Here is a 16,512-nt window from a genome sequence, read left to right as displayed (position 1 = left end):
ATTTTAGTTTTATTTTTTGAATTTGAATTTGGGGATTTAGGAATTAGGGGTTAATTTGCTAAATTATTCGATTAAGGGATTCAATATTGCTATTTGTATGTTGTGGCTTTGTGGATTATCAAGTGGACCTTTTGTTTTCAATTGATTTCTGTATGATTTTATTTTCCGTTGATTTTGTTTTCAATAGATCTGTGGTTGGGGCCTATGAAATTGACACGTCCCGACCCCGATATTCCCCGAATACTAGGATAGGCTCGTGCTGGCCGACACCCGAGGGTGACGAAAGCCATTTATTGAGTGCAAATGCTGAAAACAAGGGATAGATAAAACTTATAAATGTAAAATAATAAGGAATATACATTTAAGGAACGTGTTCAGAGCACACATCTAATCTAGAAGTCTAAAAGAATTAGTATAAAAATTGAATGAACACAGAAGTGGGTTCTACACAGAGAGGACTCGAAGATACCGATGCGGAAGTGTCTGGATGCCGGGATTGTATGCCTCGATTCTAAGTCCTGAAGGGGGCGCAAAACAAACATGAGTGGACCAATTTGATATAGATATAATAAAACAGTTATCAACGTACTAACCCCCAGGTTTTATGAAAACACATATATAATGATAAACATAGGTTTTCCGAAACCTAGCATGCCATGCAATGTCTCAAATCATAACTTGTATATCTAATAATCACTAGTGAATTGTCCGATAACCCCCAGGCCCCATGCCGGCTCCCCATCTTTGAGCAGATAATCATAGGAAAATACACTTCAGGCCCCATGCCGGCTCCCCGTCCCTGTGCTAAATAGCCAGAGGAAACACACTCCAGGCCTTATGCCAACACCAAACCGTTGCTCGGGACGGACCAGAATCTATCCCTACGTCCCGTAGCGGAAATGACCACTAGGTAAGTACAAAACCACTGAACATATATATATTGAAAAACAACTTCATAGTATAAAGTCATCCATCATCTATACTATAAAGAGGTGTTCGAAACATGTTCTAAATATCATATCGTCATCCATCGGATATTCTATAAGAACATGGGGTATAGGAAAAATAATAATAATTCAAACTAGCCTTAGTAAGCATGTTATCTCAAAACGTTTCATAAAACGTAATCAGTAAATCATGTCTTTCATGTATGCATTTCTACTATTAAAACATGCATTTTTAGAAGGGGTCCACTCACAATACTTTGCCGTCGAAAAGTCACGCAGCTAGCGAAGACAGAAATGCCACTATAATTGCCCCAAAGCACATAAAGGGCTCAATTAATAAAACTATATAATAGTAATTGAATTTGGGAAAACGGGTGTGCTTCACCCAACACAATCCCGAGGCAAAACCTACGTAAAAATGGAAGGATCAACCTCCTAAAACACAACCAAGCATCATGCTAGGTACGAGAACGAGGGATTCGAGACTTACCCGACGGGAAAAAGGAAAGAAAGCTCACCGGAGCTTTGCTCCGTGCCGTCGAGTTCACAGGGCAGGGAACCTGGGTTCGTTGCGAGTCTCTCATGTTGGTGATATGATCTTCGTGAGTCCAAAGAGAGAGAGATGCGAGAGGTTAAGGGAGAGAGAGATACACGGGAGAGTTGAGAGAGCTACGTGAGAGAGAGACGAAGAAGAAGAAAAGAGAGATCACGGGGGGGGGGGGGCAGAAAGAGAGAAAAGAGAGGGTTAGATGGCTGACACGTGGCAGCTTAGGGGTGGAAATAACAAATATTACAATTATTTGGGGGTGGTTGTAACAATCTACCCCCCTTAAAATAATTTCGTCCTCGAAATTTAAAATAACATACTACACTGAAAAATACTCGAAAATAGAAAGAAAATATATGTATAAAGGGTAATCAAGTCAGAGTGGGTGCATCAAAGAGAATATGACACACCGTCGCGAGCGGGTTGCAAAATCCTCTATCATGCCTCCAAGCTTCTACTTTCTTCCCCATCAGAGTAATAGTAGAAAACATACTTTATAAAGATATAAGGTCGAAAACACAAAATAAGTTAAGGTCAAAAGTAAGTACATAAAATACGATAACGTCTAAAATAGATAAGTAATAACATATAGATCGAAAACTCGTGCTGAACTTAAAACTGAAAACGGAAATACTTCCCCCAAAACATTTGTAACGCCAAAAACAAATAACTAAAGTAAAGGAAGTTAAAATACTTATATTGAAAACCAAAATTGAAAAATGAGAGTGGGTCTCGCCTACGCATATGAAACGTCACGCACTTTGAGAACATGAATCTTTGGTTAGAGTCCCAAGAATAACCATTCCGCACAACTGCTGAAGACGGATCTTCTTGCTCACTTGCTTAACAAACCCAACGAATAAGTTATCGATACAACGGTCTGCAGCCCGCAATATCGATAACACATTGTTGTCTCGCTAAGCAAGCAGTAATTTCCTGAGGGTGCACAATTTCACACGTCGAAAATTCGATCATCCGAATACCAGATCACAATACTCATCTGTCAACTAGTGTTGCCCGTAGAAAACTTTCGTACTATGTCGCAAAAATGTCGTACCCAACCAACAAAATAAAAACTATCGTCGTAACAACTCCATCCAGTACCAAGCATCATATCCTCCTCAGTTCTTCCAAATGTGACCAACTACTCTAGTGTTTCACCAGTAAAGAACCCATTTGAAAATTGTACCTTGAGATTCAAGAGAAGTGGCTACCATGTTAGTAGTAGACCCAAAAGCTCGAACCAAGCAAGCAGAAAATGAGAAGTCATCTTCCTCAACACGCAGTATCTCTTGGGAACTGTTGTAGTGCTCAAACCACCTCTCCATTGTTGCTTAGTTGCATATTTCTAGTCAACCAAGGTCAAAGTTGGTGGAAAGAATGACTCGCAAATGGTCAACCTAAAAAGAAAAGAGAGTACACACCTTTCGAGAGAAGTGTGAAGATCTTCTGATTCTCACCTCGACCACACTGTGGTGCCATCCCAGAGTGCACCAAACAGATCTGCTAGAAGTGTTTCGACAACCACGTACTCACAACAAAAGAGTTTTGGAGTGAAGCAGTGAAAATATGAGTTGAGACGACACATATCGTTGGAAAATAACCGATGTGATGCCTATGAATTCTAGTAAGATGGTGATACAATATGCTGACCTTCCGTACTAAAACCTTTAACCAACTCTTACTAAAAGACCGCTCAAACTTCACACCCACGTGGAACTTTTTATGGTAAGTCTGGTAAGCTTGTCAAGATATTATGCTCCCAACATTCCTGTCCAAATTGATAAGAATTGGGTGCACACTTCCGCCGAATCGATCATTCGTGAATTCCTCACTGATTGAGCGAGAAACCATGTCGAGAAGGCTAAAAGAACACTCAAGAATTTGAGGGTCAAAACAAGTCCATTAAATTTATAGCACAAGATATCTAGTTGAGTAAGAAATCATGCCGAGAACAAACTTTTTTTTTTTTCACCCTCGATGTATTGTTCCGACATGATCCAGTTCACATTGAGAAACAAACAAGCGAAGGAAAATGAAGATGCAGAAATAGAAGTCACTGTTTATGATTATTTGGCTAATCATCACATTAGGGTCGACTAGTTTCTTAGCCAAAAGGAACAGGTCTAATCTCAAGAATAGTTAAGAACTTTTAATAAGGTTTGACGAGGCCAAAGACATTTCAAAATTCATAATGCTTTGTGAGAGATGTTTCAAAGTTCAAAAATGAAACATAAAACCTCTGAATTAACAGAATGACGAAGAAGAAGGATACGAAGCAGCCTGCGTATGCATGCAGTGACACAATTGGCTACCTTAAAGTGATACCTTTTAGTAAACCAAAGCTCAATGAGTCCAGAGAAGTTTAGAGCAAAGCTCGATCTTCATACAATGATGAATATGGTAGAGTCTTAAGCCATTTCACTGAAAATTACAAGGATGAACAGTTAATGGACAAGAGCATTGGTCAGTTAAGCTACAAGCAAGAGGCTAAGTTCACCTCTACCGAAAGGTACGTGAACAAGGAGCTAAGGTTTACCACCGAGTACCAGACCCAGGGGAAATTCAAGGAGTCTGTTTATCCAAACAAGTTTGGATCTTCATCATCCAAGTTCAACTACAACAACAAGAAGAATCGCAACTCCATTTGGAAATTGGTAAGAATAGCGTCTGCTTCCGAGGAGCTTCCTAAGAAAACAATTAATGTAAACGAAGTCAACACTTGAAGAATTTGATGTGAAGCTGACGGTCAAAGGTTTGTGAACTTGACTTCGTCATTGGAATAAGCAAGAAGGTTATCGATAGAACAATCACTGAAGATTCATTCTAAAGATTCACACGAATATCCTTAATGGAAACGAGTCCAAGAACATTGATTTGCTCCCACCAACTACCACTTACTAACCGTCGTCACCACTAGCACTTACTCGTTATTTAGCACGCACTTTGAATGTTTCGAGTAATTTCCAAGAGATATGAATATGCCCGCCATTCCTAGGGAACGCATGTTGCAAAGTGGCATCACCATTTCAGATTTACAGCTGGTCTTGACCAGACTTCCTCAAATTGAGATTTCTAAAACAAGTCGCTTCAAGTAACACCGACCATGCCCGTCATTCCCAGGGAATGCACATCGTAGAGTATCGATCCGAAGCTGAAAGTCATCCAATAATTCAAGAACATCACCGATGAGGCACAATCCCGACATGAATTCTTGTATTTTAACCAGAATGTGACAATTCAAACAAAGAAGATTTGCATAACTACGCCAAATGGCATAAAATCCAGAAGTCCTGACATCCAAATGAAGTCAAAACTGACACACTAATTTAGTAAGAGAAGATCCTAAGTATGCTCTGAACAAACCATGCTCTGATACCAATCTGACATGCCTCGACCCCGATATTCCCCGAATACCAGGATAGGCTCGTGCTGGTCGACACCCGAGGGTGACGAAAGCCATTTATTGAGTGCAAATGCTAAAAACAAGGGATAGATAAAACTTATAAATGTAAAATAATAAGGAATATACATTTAAGGAACGTGTTCAGAGCACACATCTAATCTAGAAGTCTAAAAGAATTAATATAAAAATTGAATGAACACAGAAGTGGGTCCTACACCGAGAGGACTCGAAGATACCAATGCGGAAGTGTCTGGATGCCGGGATTGTATGCCTCGATTCTAAATCCTGAAGGGGATGCAAAACAAACATGAGTGGACCAATTTGATATAGATATAATAAAACAGTTATCCACGTACTAACCCCCAGGTTTTATGAAAACACATATATAATGATAAACATAGGTTTTCCAAAACCTAGCATGCCATGCAATGTCTCAAATCATAACTTGTATATATAATAATCACTAGTGAATTGTCCGATAACCCCCAGGCCCCATGCTGGCTCCTCGTCTCTGAGCAGACAGTCAGAGGAAAATACACTTCAGGCCCCATGCCGACTCCCCGTCCCTGTGCTAAATAGCCAGAGGAAACACACTCCAGGCCCTATGCCAACACCAAACCATCACCCGGGACGGACCGGAATCTATCCCTACGTCCCGTAGAGGAAATGACCACTAGGTAAGTACAAAACCACTGAACATATATATATTGAAAAACAACTTCATAGTATAAAGTCATCCATCATCTATACTATAAAGAGGTGTTCGAAACATGTTCTAAATATCATATCGTCATCCATTGGATATTCTATAAGAACATAGTGTATAGGAAAAATAGTAATAATTCAAACTAGCCTTAGTAAGCATGTTATCTCAAAACGTTTCCTAAAACGTAATCAGTAAATCATGTCTTTCATGTATGCATTTCTACTATTAAAACATGCATACGAGAACGAGGGATTCGAGACTTACCCGACGGGAAAAAGGAAAGAAAGCTCGCCGGAGCTTTGCTCTGTGCCGTCGAGTTCACAGGGCAGGGATCCTGGGTTCGTTGCGAGTCTTTCCTGTTGGTGATATGACTCCAGAGGGAGAGAGAGATACGGGAGAGTTAAGAGAGCTACGGGAGAGAGGGACGAAGAAGAAGAAGAGAGAGATCACGGGGGGGGGGGGCAGAAAGAGAGAAAAGAAAGGGTTAGATGGCTAACACATGGCAGCTTAGGGGTGAAAATTACAAATATTACAATTATTTGGGGGTGGTTGTAACAGAAATGCTTGAAAAGTGTTGGATTTGTGCGTTTCATTTCACCTATTGGATTTCTTTTGGGTTGGGGCCTGAGAAATTCTTGAAACTTAAAATGTTTATTAAAAGGAAAAATAAAATAAAAGACCAGTGGACCCGTAGGAACTGACCCGTTACAACTCGTTTTAAATAGGCCGAGTTAGGTATGGTTCCGATTCTGAAAAGCCCACCACCGCCTCGCCCCACCCCGTTGCATTTACAAACTGGTTTAGTTTGGTCCCTCTAATTTTGGGCCAGGCCTGGCCCGTGCCCACCCTTAATATTTACTTTTAGATATCCTCTAGGATTATCCCAGTTTAGTATGGATTCTATATCCAAAAAGGTCTTTCTCTCAACTGATATAAGTACACCTTTTTAGGATTCAATTCTGGTAGCGCAATTATGACATACTTTATTTCCTTGCCTATTGGTTGTATCTTATCAACTGCTTACTAACTTGGCTATCAGAGAGTTTTTGGCCAGCACCCCACTAGTGCCAAGGTTGCTTTGTGGTTATTTGCTATTTGACAAGTAGTCAAGTTTGGGCATCTCCACCCCACGCGGTGGTGCACGAATTTAGTTCCAACAATCTCTCTCTCTCTCTCTCTCTCTCTCTCTCTCTCTCTCTCTTTCTCTCTCTCTCTCTCTCCATCGACTTATGCAATTATCCTCTTTTATGTTTTTGTTTTGTCAAATTTAGCTTTTAAATCTTAAAATAAAAATTTGTAGGATTAATCCATGTGGCACCAAATGATTGGATAGTTGGAACGTACTCATGTGCCACATCAGCAAATTGACGTAAAACTTAACGGGAAGCTAATGGAAGGACCAAATAGATTTGTGAAACTCATTTTTCGAGACCAAATCATGATAAAACCCTATTAACATTATAATTGATAGTTAAATTTATACTTCTGAGAACTTTTTTTAAGTGGAATAATAAATTGGTATCGAACTTGACATATATGAGGTTCAAACCTAATATTTATCTATTGCAAATGAAGGAAAAATATCACTAAACCATAGTACTAAATAGCTATATACTTCTAAAAATTTAAACCATCTGTGCCATTATCATGAAACACAGTTAATAATTGTATTTTCTTCAAGTTTGGAAAAACTGAAGCAATTAACAATCGTGTGTGTTAGAAGTAGTGAATTGCCTTAATAGCTATGGTTTGCTTTTTGAACTCACTGCATCACAGGTTTAGATCTTCGCCAAATTCTAGTGTAATTTAAAGTAGTAATATCCCTTATACTAATATCCCTAATCGTGTTCTTGTCAAATTCCCCAAGTGTGCCGTGTTCATTTCGAAATGATCCTACCCTTGAACACAAATACTTCCTGATACTGTATTTGAAGCAGTTGTTCGAATTCCTTATGATCTGCAGCTGAAACAAGTTCTTGCTAATGGTAAAAAAGGAGCTTTGAAAAGCTCACTACTTCATAGCCTTTAATGCGCCCTACCGGAGATTTCTACCAACACAATTTTTTTCTAATAAACGCCTGTCCAATTCAAAAAAGTTTCTCTCACCCAGTAGCTATTTCTTACTTGTCACCCACAGACAGTGACCTAGTCTCTCGTAGGGTACCATATGTTACTTAAAAGAGAAAACCTGAGGCTAAGGGTACGTGAGCTTCAAAGTTGGAATTTCGGAGTCTATATACGTATATTGAGAATAATTGAGAGCAATGAGATTTAGAGTGAATTAAGAGGAACAGCCTATTTTATCTTCATTTGTAATCTTGTTTACTTTGATATTGGATCACTCAGAAGTGAGCCTAACTTACGGTTAACCTCATTATATCTTGTGTTTGTGGTTAGCCATCATTGGGAAATATTTCCTAGCAGCACCGTTTTTCCTTTCAATCTAAATTTTTGGACCACTTAGTACTATGCCCTAGTAGTATTTCTCTTTACTTTTAAGTGAGATGTCTTAGGTTCGATTATCGCCAAAGACAAATTTGAATCGCATTATTATGGCTGACCCATTATAAAAATTGGCCCAAAAGAAAAAAAAAAAAAGAAAATTATTGGAGGTGGACTTAGGTGGACCGGAGACACTCCCACGGACCTCCTAATCTAATAACACAATATCATATAAGCGAGATTAACGCGTGGCATTAAAGTACGCGGTCCATTTTCTCTCTAGACTTACTTGCCAAGTTCAGTAATAAATAAACTTTAACCCATAAAATAAATTCTACATTCAAAACATGTCACAGACTTTGAATACATGATTGATTAAGTTGTACTGCATACTGAATCAATTAAGGAGGCGAAGAAGACACCAAAAAGGGAGAATGGGACACTAATTTAAAAGTGGAGAGGTTAAAGAAAATTAGCTCCTGGACTTGAAAGGAATGGCCCTGATGACTATCTGGTGGTAGATAGCAGCAAGAGCAGCACCAATGAATGGTCCAACCCAGAAGATCCACTGCAAACAGAATAGATTGTATACAAAACCATCATTAATAAACCGAAAATTCATCACGAAATTGCCTAATTAGTTTTGATTAATTCACTTACGTGGTCATCCCAAGCGTGCTCCTTGTTGTAGACAATGGCGGCTCCAAGACTCCTGGCAGGGTTGATGCCGGTTCCGGTGATGGGGATGGTGGCCAAGTGAACCAAGAACACTGCAAAACCAATGGGAAGAGGGGCCAAAATCTGCATACAGATATATACACTCCAAGTTAAATCACAGTCCAAACTCCAAAGGAATGATCTTTCTATCCACAGAGCTTCAGAGAATGATATAGTATTAACTTAGGCTAAACAAAATTAACAACTGTTTGAAAGTGTCATCATTTGGTCAACTCCTGCATTTAACATAATTTGGACAACGATCCGATACGTATCGTGGGTATCGGATATTGACCCTCGTCCAAATTTAAAGTATTTGTGCAGCATAGGTAAGAGACCATACAAATTGGATTGCCAATCACATGTATAATTTCTTGTTGCTATTCTTAAATGGTAGGTCACATTGCCTAACACCCCCTTTTTCATTTATACACATATATACAAATACAAAACCCACCAAACACCAGTGTGGGACTCACATGCATGTGAAACCTTCTGGGTAACAGCAGAATTTTCCACCTTAAGGGCACCAGAAACAAACAAAAACAAGCACATGGCAAGCATCATTGTTTCCCCAGGATTCACAGAACTGGAGAAATGATAGATTTTACAGTCCCATTGACTAGATCCAATAACAATTTCATCCATTAGGGCAGCTTGGATGGAATTATATACCCATTTAAACATAATCTCAGAAAAGCCAAATTCTGGAATGTACCAGCTAAAACAAGAATCAACAAACAATTTCATCCATCATACTATTAATTAACCAAAAGATTCAGCACCATCTCAAAGAAGTACTGGTCCATGAAAAAAATAATCAACTTCTAATTCAAATTAGCAAAACAATTAACAAATCCAGAAGCTGCAAAAGCATATATATAAGTCAGAGATGATAACAAAGATTAGTAAAAATAATAACTTACAGGGACATGAGAGTCTCTGGCATTCCTCTTGGCATCAGTAGCGGAGAAGACAGTGTAAACAAGGACAAAAGTTCCGACAATCTCCGCTCCAAGGCCATCACCCTTGGTGTAGCCATGGTTAACAAGGTTGGCCCCACCACCCAAAAGCTCATACTGGTTCTTCTGGAAGCCCTTCACAACACCAGCACCAGCAATTGCACCAAGGGTCTGCATCACTATGTAGAAAACGGCTCTGGTAAGGGAGAGTTTCCTTGCCAGGAAGAGCCCAAAGGTCACTGCTGGGTTGATGTGCCCTCCTGTTACATGCAATTGAAAACACACAGATCTTGTCACAAAAAGTATTTTATCACAACATTTCAAGCATCAAAGGTAGAAAATCCAGGTTAAAAGTTTAAAGAATCAAATAGTTAACCCATATCCAATAATTTAAAGAAACGTACAAAAAATTACCCAACAGTGAAAAAATGACGAAACCCATGAAATATACACCAACAGAAAGATATTTTCCAGTGAAAGTTACCCAACTTCATGCAAAAAATTGAAAACTGAAGATATGGGAAGGGAGGAGAAGAAAAATAAAGAAAACCAATATCAAAGTAATTTGAAAAAAGCACAAAATATTTATCCAAAAAAAAAAAAAAAAAAAACTGAAGAAATTCGACCCCTGAAATGGACACCATAAGAAAGCATTTTTTTCGGTGAAAGTTACCGACTTTATGAAAAATCTTGAAAACTGAAGAGATGGGAAGGGAGAAGGAACAGACCTGAGATACCAGCAGTGGAGTAAACAAGGGCAAAGATGGTCCCACCAAAGGCCCAAGCAATTCCTTGGATGCCCACAGAGGCACACTTGCTAGTAGTTCTATTGACACCCATGACAGTAAGGATGGTGATGTAGAGGAACAGGAAGGTGGCAATGAACTCAGCAATTCCAGCTCTGTAGAAGGACCAGGAGGTGAGCTCACCTGGCTCAAACAATGGAGCTGGTGGTGGCTCCTTGTAGTCCTTGTGGGTCTGTGCAGAGGTCCCAATGGGTTGCCTCTCTGGGAACTTGTTTGCTCCAAGCTTCACATCTTCTTCCTTGCCCTCCATGGCTGAGCTTTCTCTCTCTAGGTGATCTGGTTTTACACTCAGAGCTAGGGTTTTGTGAGTTGCAAGAAAAGGCTGAGATATAAGGCGAACTTTTATGGCTGAGATGGATAATATCAGTCTATTATTATTATTTATTTTTAACGAACGTATTTTCTATATTAAAAATGGGTATGCTTAGTGTTATAATGGGATAATAATAAGTGGTTCAAATTCGCTTTTTACAATAATTGAATCTAAAATTTTATACTTACAAGTAATGAGAAATACCAATATTATTATTTGCCATAATAAAAAATATTATTTGTGATAGTCGTTAATGAAACTAATGTAATTAGTGCTAATTAATGTTTAGAATAATTTTAATGAAGAGGGCTTTAGAGATGGTTCTGGAAGGGGCAGGACATGCAGAAGGATTTCTTTCGTGTTCTGGTCGGTTTGTTTTTATTTTCTTAGATCAGGATCCTCTCGTGAGCTAAGGTTGAGGATCCTCCTGATCAAGGAATGTGGGTCATTGAATGAAAATCTAACGGCTACAAACAGAGAATCCTTTTAAAGTTATAATAATTATAATAGCCCACACTTCTTAGTCAGGAGGATCCTTATCCTTAGCTCAGGAGAGGATCCTGATCCTATTTTCTTATACTCTACAACAGTTTTCCTTAATTATTTATCTAGAATAATTCGGTTTGGTAACCTATACCAAAAATTGAATCAAACTAGTTTAAGAATTAAAAATCTGTATTGAAACCAAACCGTATTTTTTGGGTTTTCAGAAATTCGGGAAATCGAATCGGTTCGGTAAAGGCATATCGAAAAAGAAGAAGAAAGGCGAAATTGAGGGAGGATTCCAAATAGCTGCAAGCTTGCAAATAAGAAACAACCTTCACATTCTTAAACTCTCAAATTCAACTCATCCCCTAATAATTTATCCCAAATTAAAATCCAAAATTTTGAAATACAGCCCCCATTTCGAAATTAAGACCCAAATTCCGATTCACAAATTCTTAAACCCTAAAATTCATCCCATGACCATAGTAATTTATTCCAAATTAAAACCTTAAATTTAAAATTTATCCCCAATTCAGAGTGAAGATCCCTAATTTCTCAGTTTCACAATTCGTAGTTAGACTTACTTTGAAGAAGAGAGACGAGCGGGACAAAGTGGTGTTGGTTGGCCACCGTCTAGAACAAGGAGAGAGACAACTAAAGGAGTGGTAGTGGTGATTGGGTGAGAGAGAGAGAGAGAGATGGGTGAAGTCGTTAAGTCGAGAGAGAAGATCACAAGTTCTGAGGTGAGGTCGAGAGAGAGTTGAGTTTAATTCAATGGTTGAGAGTAAACCACAACCAATCTGACGACTATAATAAATTATCATAAAATGAAAAGGGTTGGCTCTTCAAAAATCTCATTATGCTCTTTACAAATGTTTTTATTTTTAAATATAGACAGTGTAAAGTGCAAAATAAAAATTTTAATGTGTCAATAACAATTTCCAATTAAAATTATATATATTATTAAATTATGTTTAGTTCGGTTTTCCCCAACTAACGTGTCTGTAATCCTTAAACACATACTGATTTTTTTGGAATTTTTCGGTTCGGTTACCAAATGGTTCAATATAATGGGCTTGATATTTTTCCGAGTCTGTTTTGGTACGATTCAGATCCGGTTTGATTTTTCGGTCTTTTTTCCAGCCCTATTTGGAATGCTATTTCATTAGCTGTTCTGTTAAGTTCATCTAGTTCCCACACCTAATCCCCAATAAACAACGTGTACATAGAATTTGGTATATATATGTATTTAAATGTTGTGGTCCAATTTTCTAATTATTTATACAATTTTTTCTACTTTTTTCTTGGGGAGGGGAGGTTGGTGGTCCTTTTTTTTTCTTACCAAGTAAAAGCTGGTTGTTTTATATGATAACTGTATGCCTTGCATGTTGCAATATAACGGTATATGAGATTAAATTAATCGTTAAATTAGAAATAAAAGTAGTTAAAAAATCTATAAATATAATCACATCGAGCGGTGATTACACTGTTAGTCTAGCATCACAGATACACACAATTGAATTTCTGTTTGGACACTGATTACTGGCCAGTTTAAATATAATTTTGTCGACTGAATTTGTGTTCGGAAACATGATTAGTTGCCATTATACACACAATTGTATTTCTGTTTGGACAATTGAATTTTTGATCATTGGATTTATATACATTTTTTGTTTATATTTCTCATTGGTTTAACAAATTTATGTGAGTATATATATATATGGAGTGACATGACAAAATCTCTCCTCAATATGACCTTTTTATTGTTTGGTTCAATCATTTACAAATTTTTTTGAGTTTAAAATTCTAACTTTTTGTCACTTAGTACTACTGCTTAGTGATATTCTCATGCACTTGTAAGTGAGATGTTTTAGGTTCCACTCTTACTAAATATGAATTTAAACCACATTTTTACTAGCTCGTTATGAGGCTAAGCCCATCTTACTTTAATATAGATAAAATTGTTTTTTTAAAAATAAAAATTCCAATTTTTTTTTATCTATTTCCTTTTAATAGGGTTTGACGTTGCAAAAATTGGGGCAGTAAATGGTGAGGTGTCTAAGTTCGTTCGTTTGTGAATCTCAACGGCACGGAAAGCAGAGCTGCCTAAAAATTGAGTACAACGGGCGGGGGATATATGGCTAAGAAAATTTGGCCGTTAATTTTGTGACCGTTTTGGAAACTGGCAATCCTTCTGTAACCACATGGACACCCAATCACATATGACATGGATCGCCCGGTACTATACTATGACAATAGTTTTGCTCCCAATCCCGATGGCAATGCTTATTGTTGAATAAATTTAAATTTCAAATTTTGTGTAGTAGATATAATGGTGAGTAGTACCCGCACTTGAACATAGTGAGTAAAAATACACCCCTCTGTTATATACTGATGCATAATATCTTTGTCGATGTCGAACAACAAGGGCAGGGCCATATTGTCCGTAGCTCCAAGCCTACAATTGAGATGGTGAATAAGTAATCTCATTTACTACTAAATACCATGTTTCGGTTTGGAGAACGCTGACTACAGTCAATCGCTCATGTGTTTTGAGTGGCTTTTCATCATTAATGCATGATGCATCTAAAACGCACAATGCATCAATAGTCTTAAATCACCCGAAAATTTTGTGGACGATCGTCATTAGCATTATTCTTAGTTATATGAGGAGATTTTAACTTTGATGTAGAGTGTCAAATAGCTATAGCTAGTTCGATTACGCCCATGTTTGCATACTTGATTTAAATTTAGATAAGTGTGTATATCACAGGAAAAAGTATATTTTATTGCATTGAATGGCAATATAAAGTTTTAATCCTCTTCATATATTTTTCTATTGAATGTTCAAATTCTAACATGTTTATAGAACAGAGAATGTGTATCATACTACTATAATTATTCATAATCGGTGATTACCTAGTAAATGAACATTAACCTAATCATCTAACAATATCTAACCCAAACAAAAAAAGAGGAGTAGGGGCAAGTTTATAGTGGACAACTCAAGACTCAATGGTCATGGGATGCCTTCTTGTTCTTGGTCTTCTGCCGCAACTCACATGCAACCTCCAGCCCCACAATGCAGCCTTAGGCCCCGTGACAACTATATGTGACATTGAAAACAACAAAAACCAGAAATAGGGCTATCTATATCTCAAAATCCCATAAAGAAAAAGGATATCCGATAACATGGCAATTAGCGCAACGTGTTGATCTGTATCTTTTGTGTTTGTCTACTTTTTTTATGTCAAAATAGATACCTACCCATCAACTAGGATCACCAAATCCCACTTAAGCCAAGGAACGAACAATTGAATAAATAACGTAAGTTTAGTCAGGCAACCAAATAAGTAACACCAAAAGTTAGATTAACAATATATTTGTGTCATGTAAACTGCTCTCAAATGAAGGCTTAAAAGATTTTGATTTTTTTGTTTGTATGTGTGTTTTTTATGTTTTATTGGTTGAGTTGTATAAGAAATGTATGTAATAGCTGTGATAACTTAAACCCTAGTCACAACACAAACTTATCCCGTAACATAATGTTCAAACCTCAGTTGCAACACAAACCCTTATCTCACTCATATCTCACTCGAACCCACCAACGTGCGTGGGCCTACGCTTTTGACCACAAACGCCTCACACTCACACGATGAAAGCATGGTGAGCCCATGGGGTCAGGCCTATCGGCCATTCCATAATAGAGCTGATGACTCTTCGGCTAACCAATGATCCAAATAATATGACCGTTGGTTGATCCAATGGTAGACCTGGTAATTTCTTACACGATATGTTAACACGACACGTAAACGATACAAAAATAACAGGTTTCGGATCAACACGATAACTAATCGGGTCGTTATCGGGTCACACAATAAGAACCCGATAATAACGGGTCCTTAACAAGTTTACATGATGATGACACTCGGATAACCTGTTTCGACACGATAAGAAACAAGTTATTTTGATGATTTTAATTTTTTAAACCATTAAAACAATTACTATAAAATACAATAGATATACTGGATATGTATATATTGTTTATTAATTATTATTCTATTATTATTCTACATAAATTTTAAAATTTAAAATTATTTATTTATTTTATAGTATACTATAGGCAAAAAGTGAGATTAAAAAATTAAAAAATACATTAAAAATAAAAATATAAAGTAATTTAAAATACCAAACACATTAAAAAAAAATTATAATAATTAATTTACAAGTGCGAAAAATGTGAAAAAATATATGCAAACGCTTGTAATTGCATCCTCTACGCTTTGAGGATGGGTATATCCTCGTTTGAATTTTTAAAACCACACAAACCCTCATGAATAGTATTTTTAAGGGAGTTCAAAATAAATAAAATTCATAATCATTAATGTATAACTCTGAAAAATGTGAAAGCAAAACTAAATGCTCATAATTGCATTATGTACTTAAACGATGGTTACATGGTCGTTTAGATTTTTAAAATCCTCCAAATCTCATGAATAGTGTTTTTTATTTGAGTGCAAAATTAATAATTATTATTGTAGAAGTGTGAAAAATGTAAAAAAAATATAGAACCACTCATAATGACAAGCTTTACAACTTTCGTGAAGGGGTCAACTCTGAAATCTGACACCATAATCCATAAACCTTAGATTTAAATTTAACCGTCCATTGTTGTTTTTTCATTTTTTAGATTTTCTTTTTTATAAAGTGATCTTTAAGCTGATGTAGAAAAATGAACGATTCAGATCGTTGATATGACATTCTGATATTTATGGTTAACTAAAATATGAGTTGATGTTATATAGTTTCTAAAGACTTTATAAACTTCGAGCTATATTTTCACTAATGGTAAAACTCTGAAAGTAATATCAACGATTCGAACCGTTCATCTTCTTGCATCTTCTAAGAGATCATGTTTTCAAAAAAGAAAATCCAAAAAAAAAAAATTTGGTGAGAAGAATGGAGCATAAATGTAAACGATAATCAACGATTAAATTTAGATCTGTAGTTTATGTGATTATAGTGGCTTATTTCGGAGTTGAGTCTTTCATGAAAATTGTAAAGCTTGTCATTACGAGCATTTGTATATATTTTCTTTTATATTTTTCAGATTTCTACATTAATTAAAAAACCTTACTTAAACAATAGCCATAGATTTAATCTCATTTATGTGAGATTAA

The 16,512-nt window shown here is 36.9% G+C and overlaps 1 protein-coding gene across 2 annotated transcripts; it reads right to left on the bottom strand.

Moving 5' to 3' along the window:
* Positions 1-8,345: 8,345 nt before the first annotated feature.
* On the bottom strand, positions 8,346-10,949 carry LOC103424405 (aquaporin PIP1-3). Of its 2 annotated transcripts, none has more exons than XM_070811524.1 (4): positions 10,456-10,949; positions 9,692-9,987; positions 8,705-8,849; positions 8,346-8,616 (listed from the first exon to the last, which is right to left on the bottom strand). In XM_070811524.1, the coding sequence occupies exons 1-4, from the start codon at positions 10,781-10,783 to the stop codon at positions 8,450-8,452; spliced, it is 936 nt and encodes a 311-aa protein (XP_070667625.1). In that variant the 5' UTR covers positions 10,784-10,949; the 3' UTR covers positions 8,346-8,449.
* Positions 10,950-16,512: the final 5,563 nt, after the last annotated feature.

This window comes from Malus domestica, chromosome 14 (assembly GCF_042453785.1).
Source record: "Malus domestica chromosome 14, GDT2T_hap1".
In the NCBI taxonomy this organism is placed as follows: Eukaryota; Viridiplantae; Streptophyta; class Magnoliopsida; order Rosales; family Rosaceae; genus Malus; species Malus domestica.
This window is presented reverse-complemented; position numbering and strand designations above follow the sequence as displayed.

Excerpts from the sequence above, each read along its gene's own strand:
- LOC103424405 (XM_070811524.1), bottom strand. The coding sequence starts at position 10,783 with ATGGAGGGCAAGGAAGAAGATGTGAAGCTTGGAGCAAACAAGTTCCCA. Across the intron at positions 8,850-9,691 it reads CCAGAGACTCTCATGTCCCT|ATTTTGGCCCCTCTTCCCAT; the intron begins GTAAGTTATTAT and ends ATCTGTATGCAG. Across the intron at positions 8,617-8,704 it reads CGCTTGGGATGACCACGTAA|TGGATCTTCTGGGTTGGACC; the intron begins GTGAATTAATCA and ends TTCTGTTTGCAG.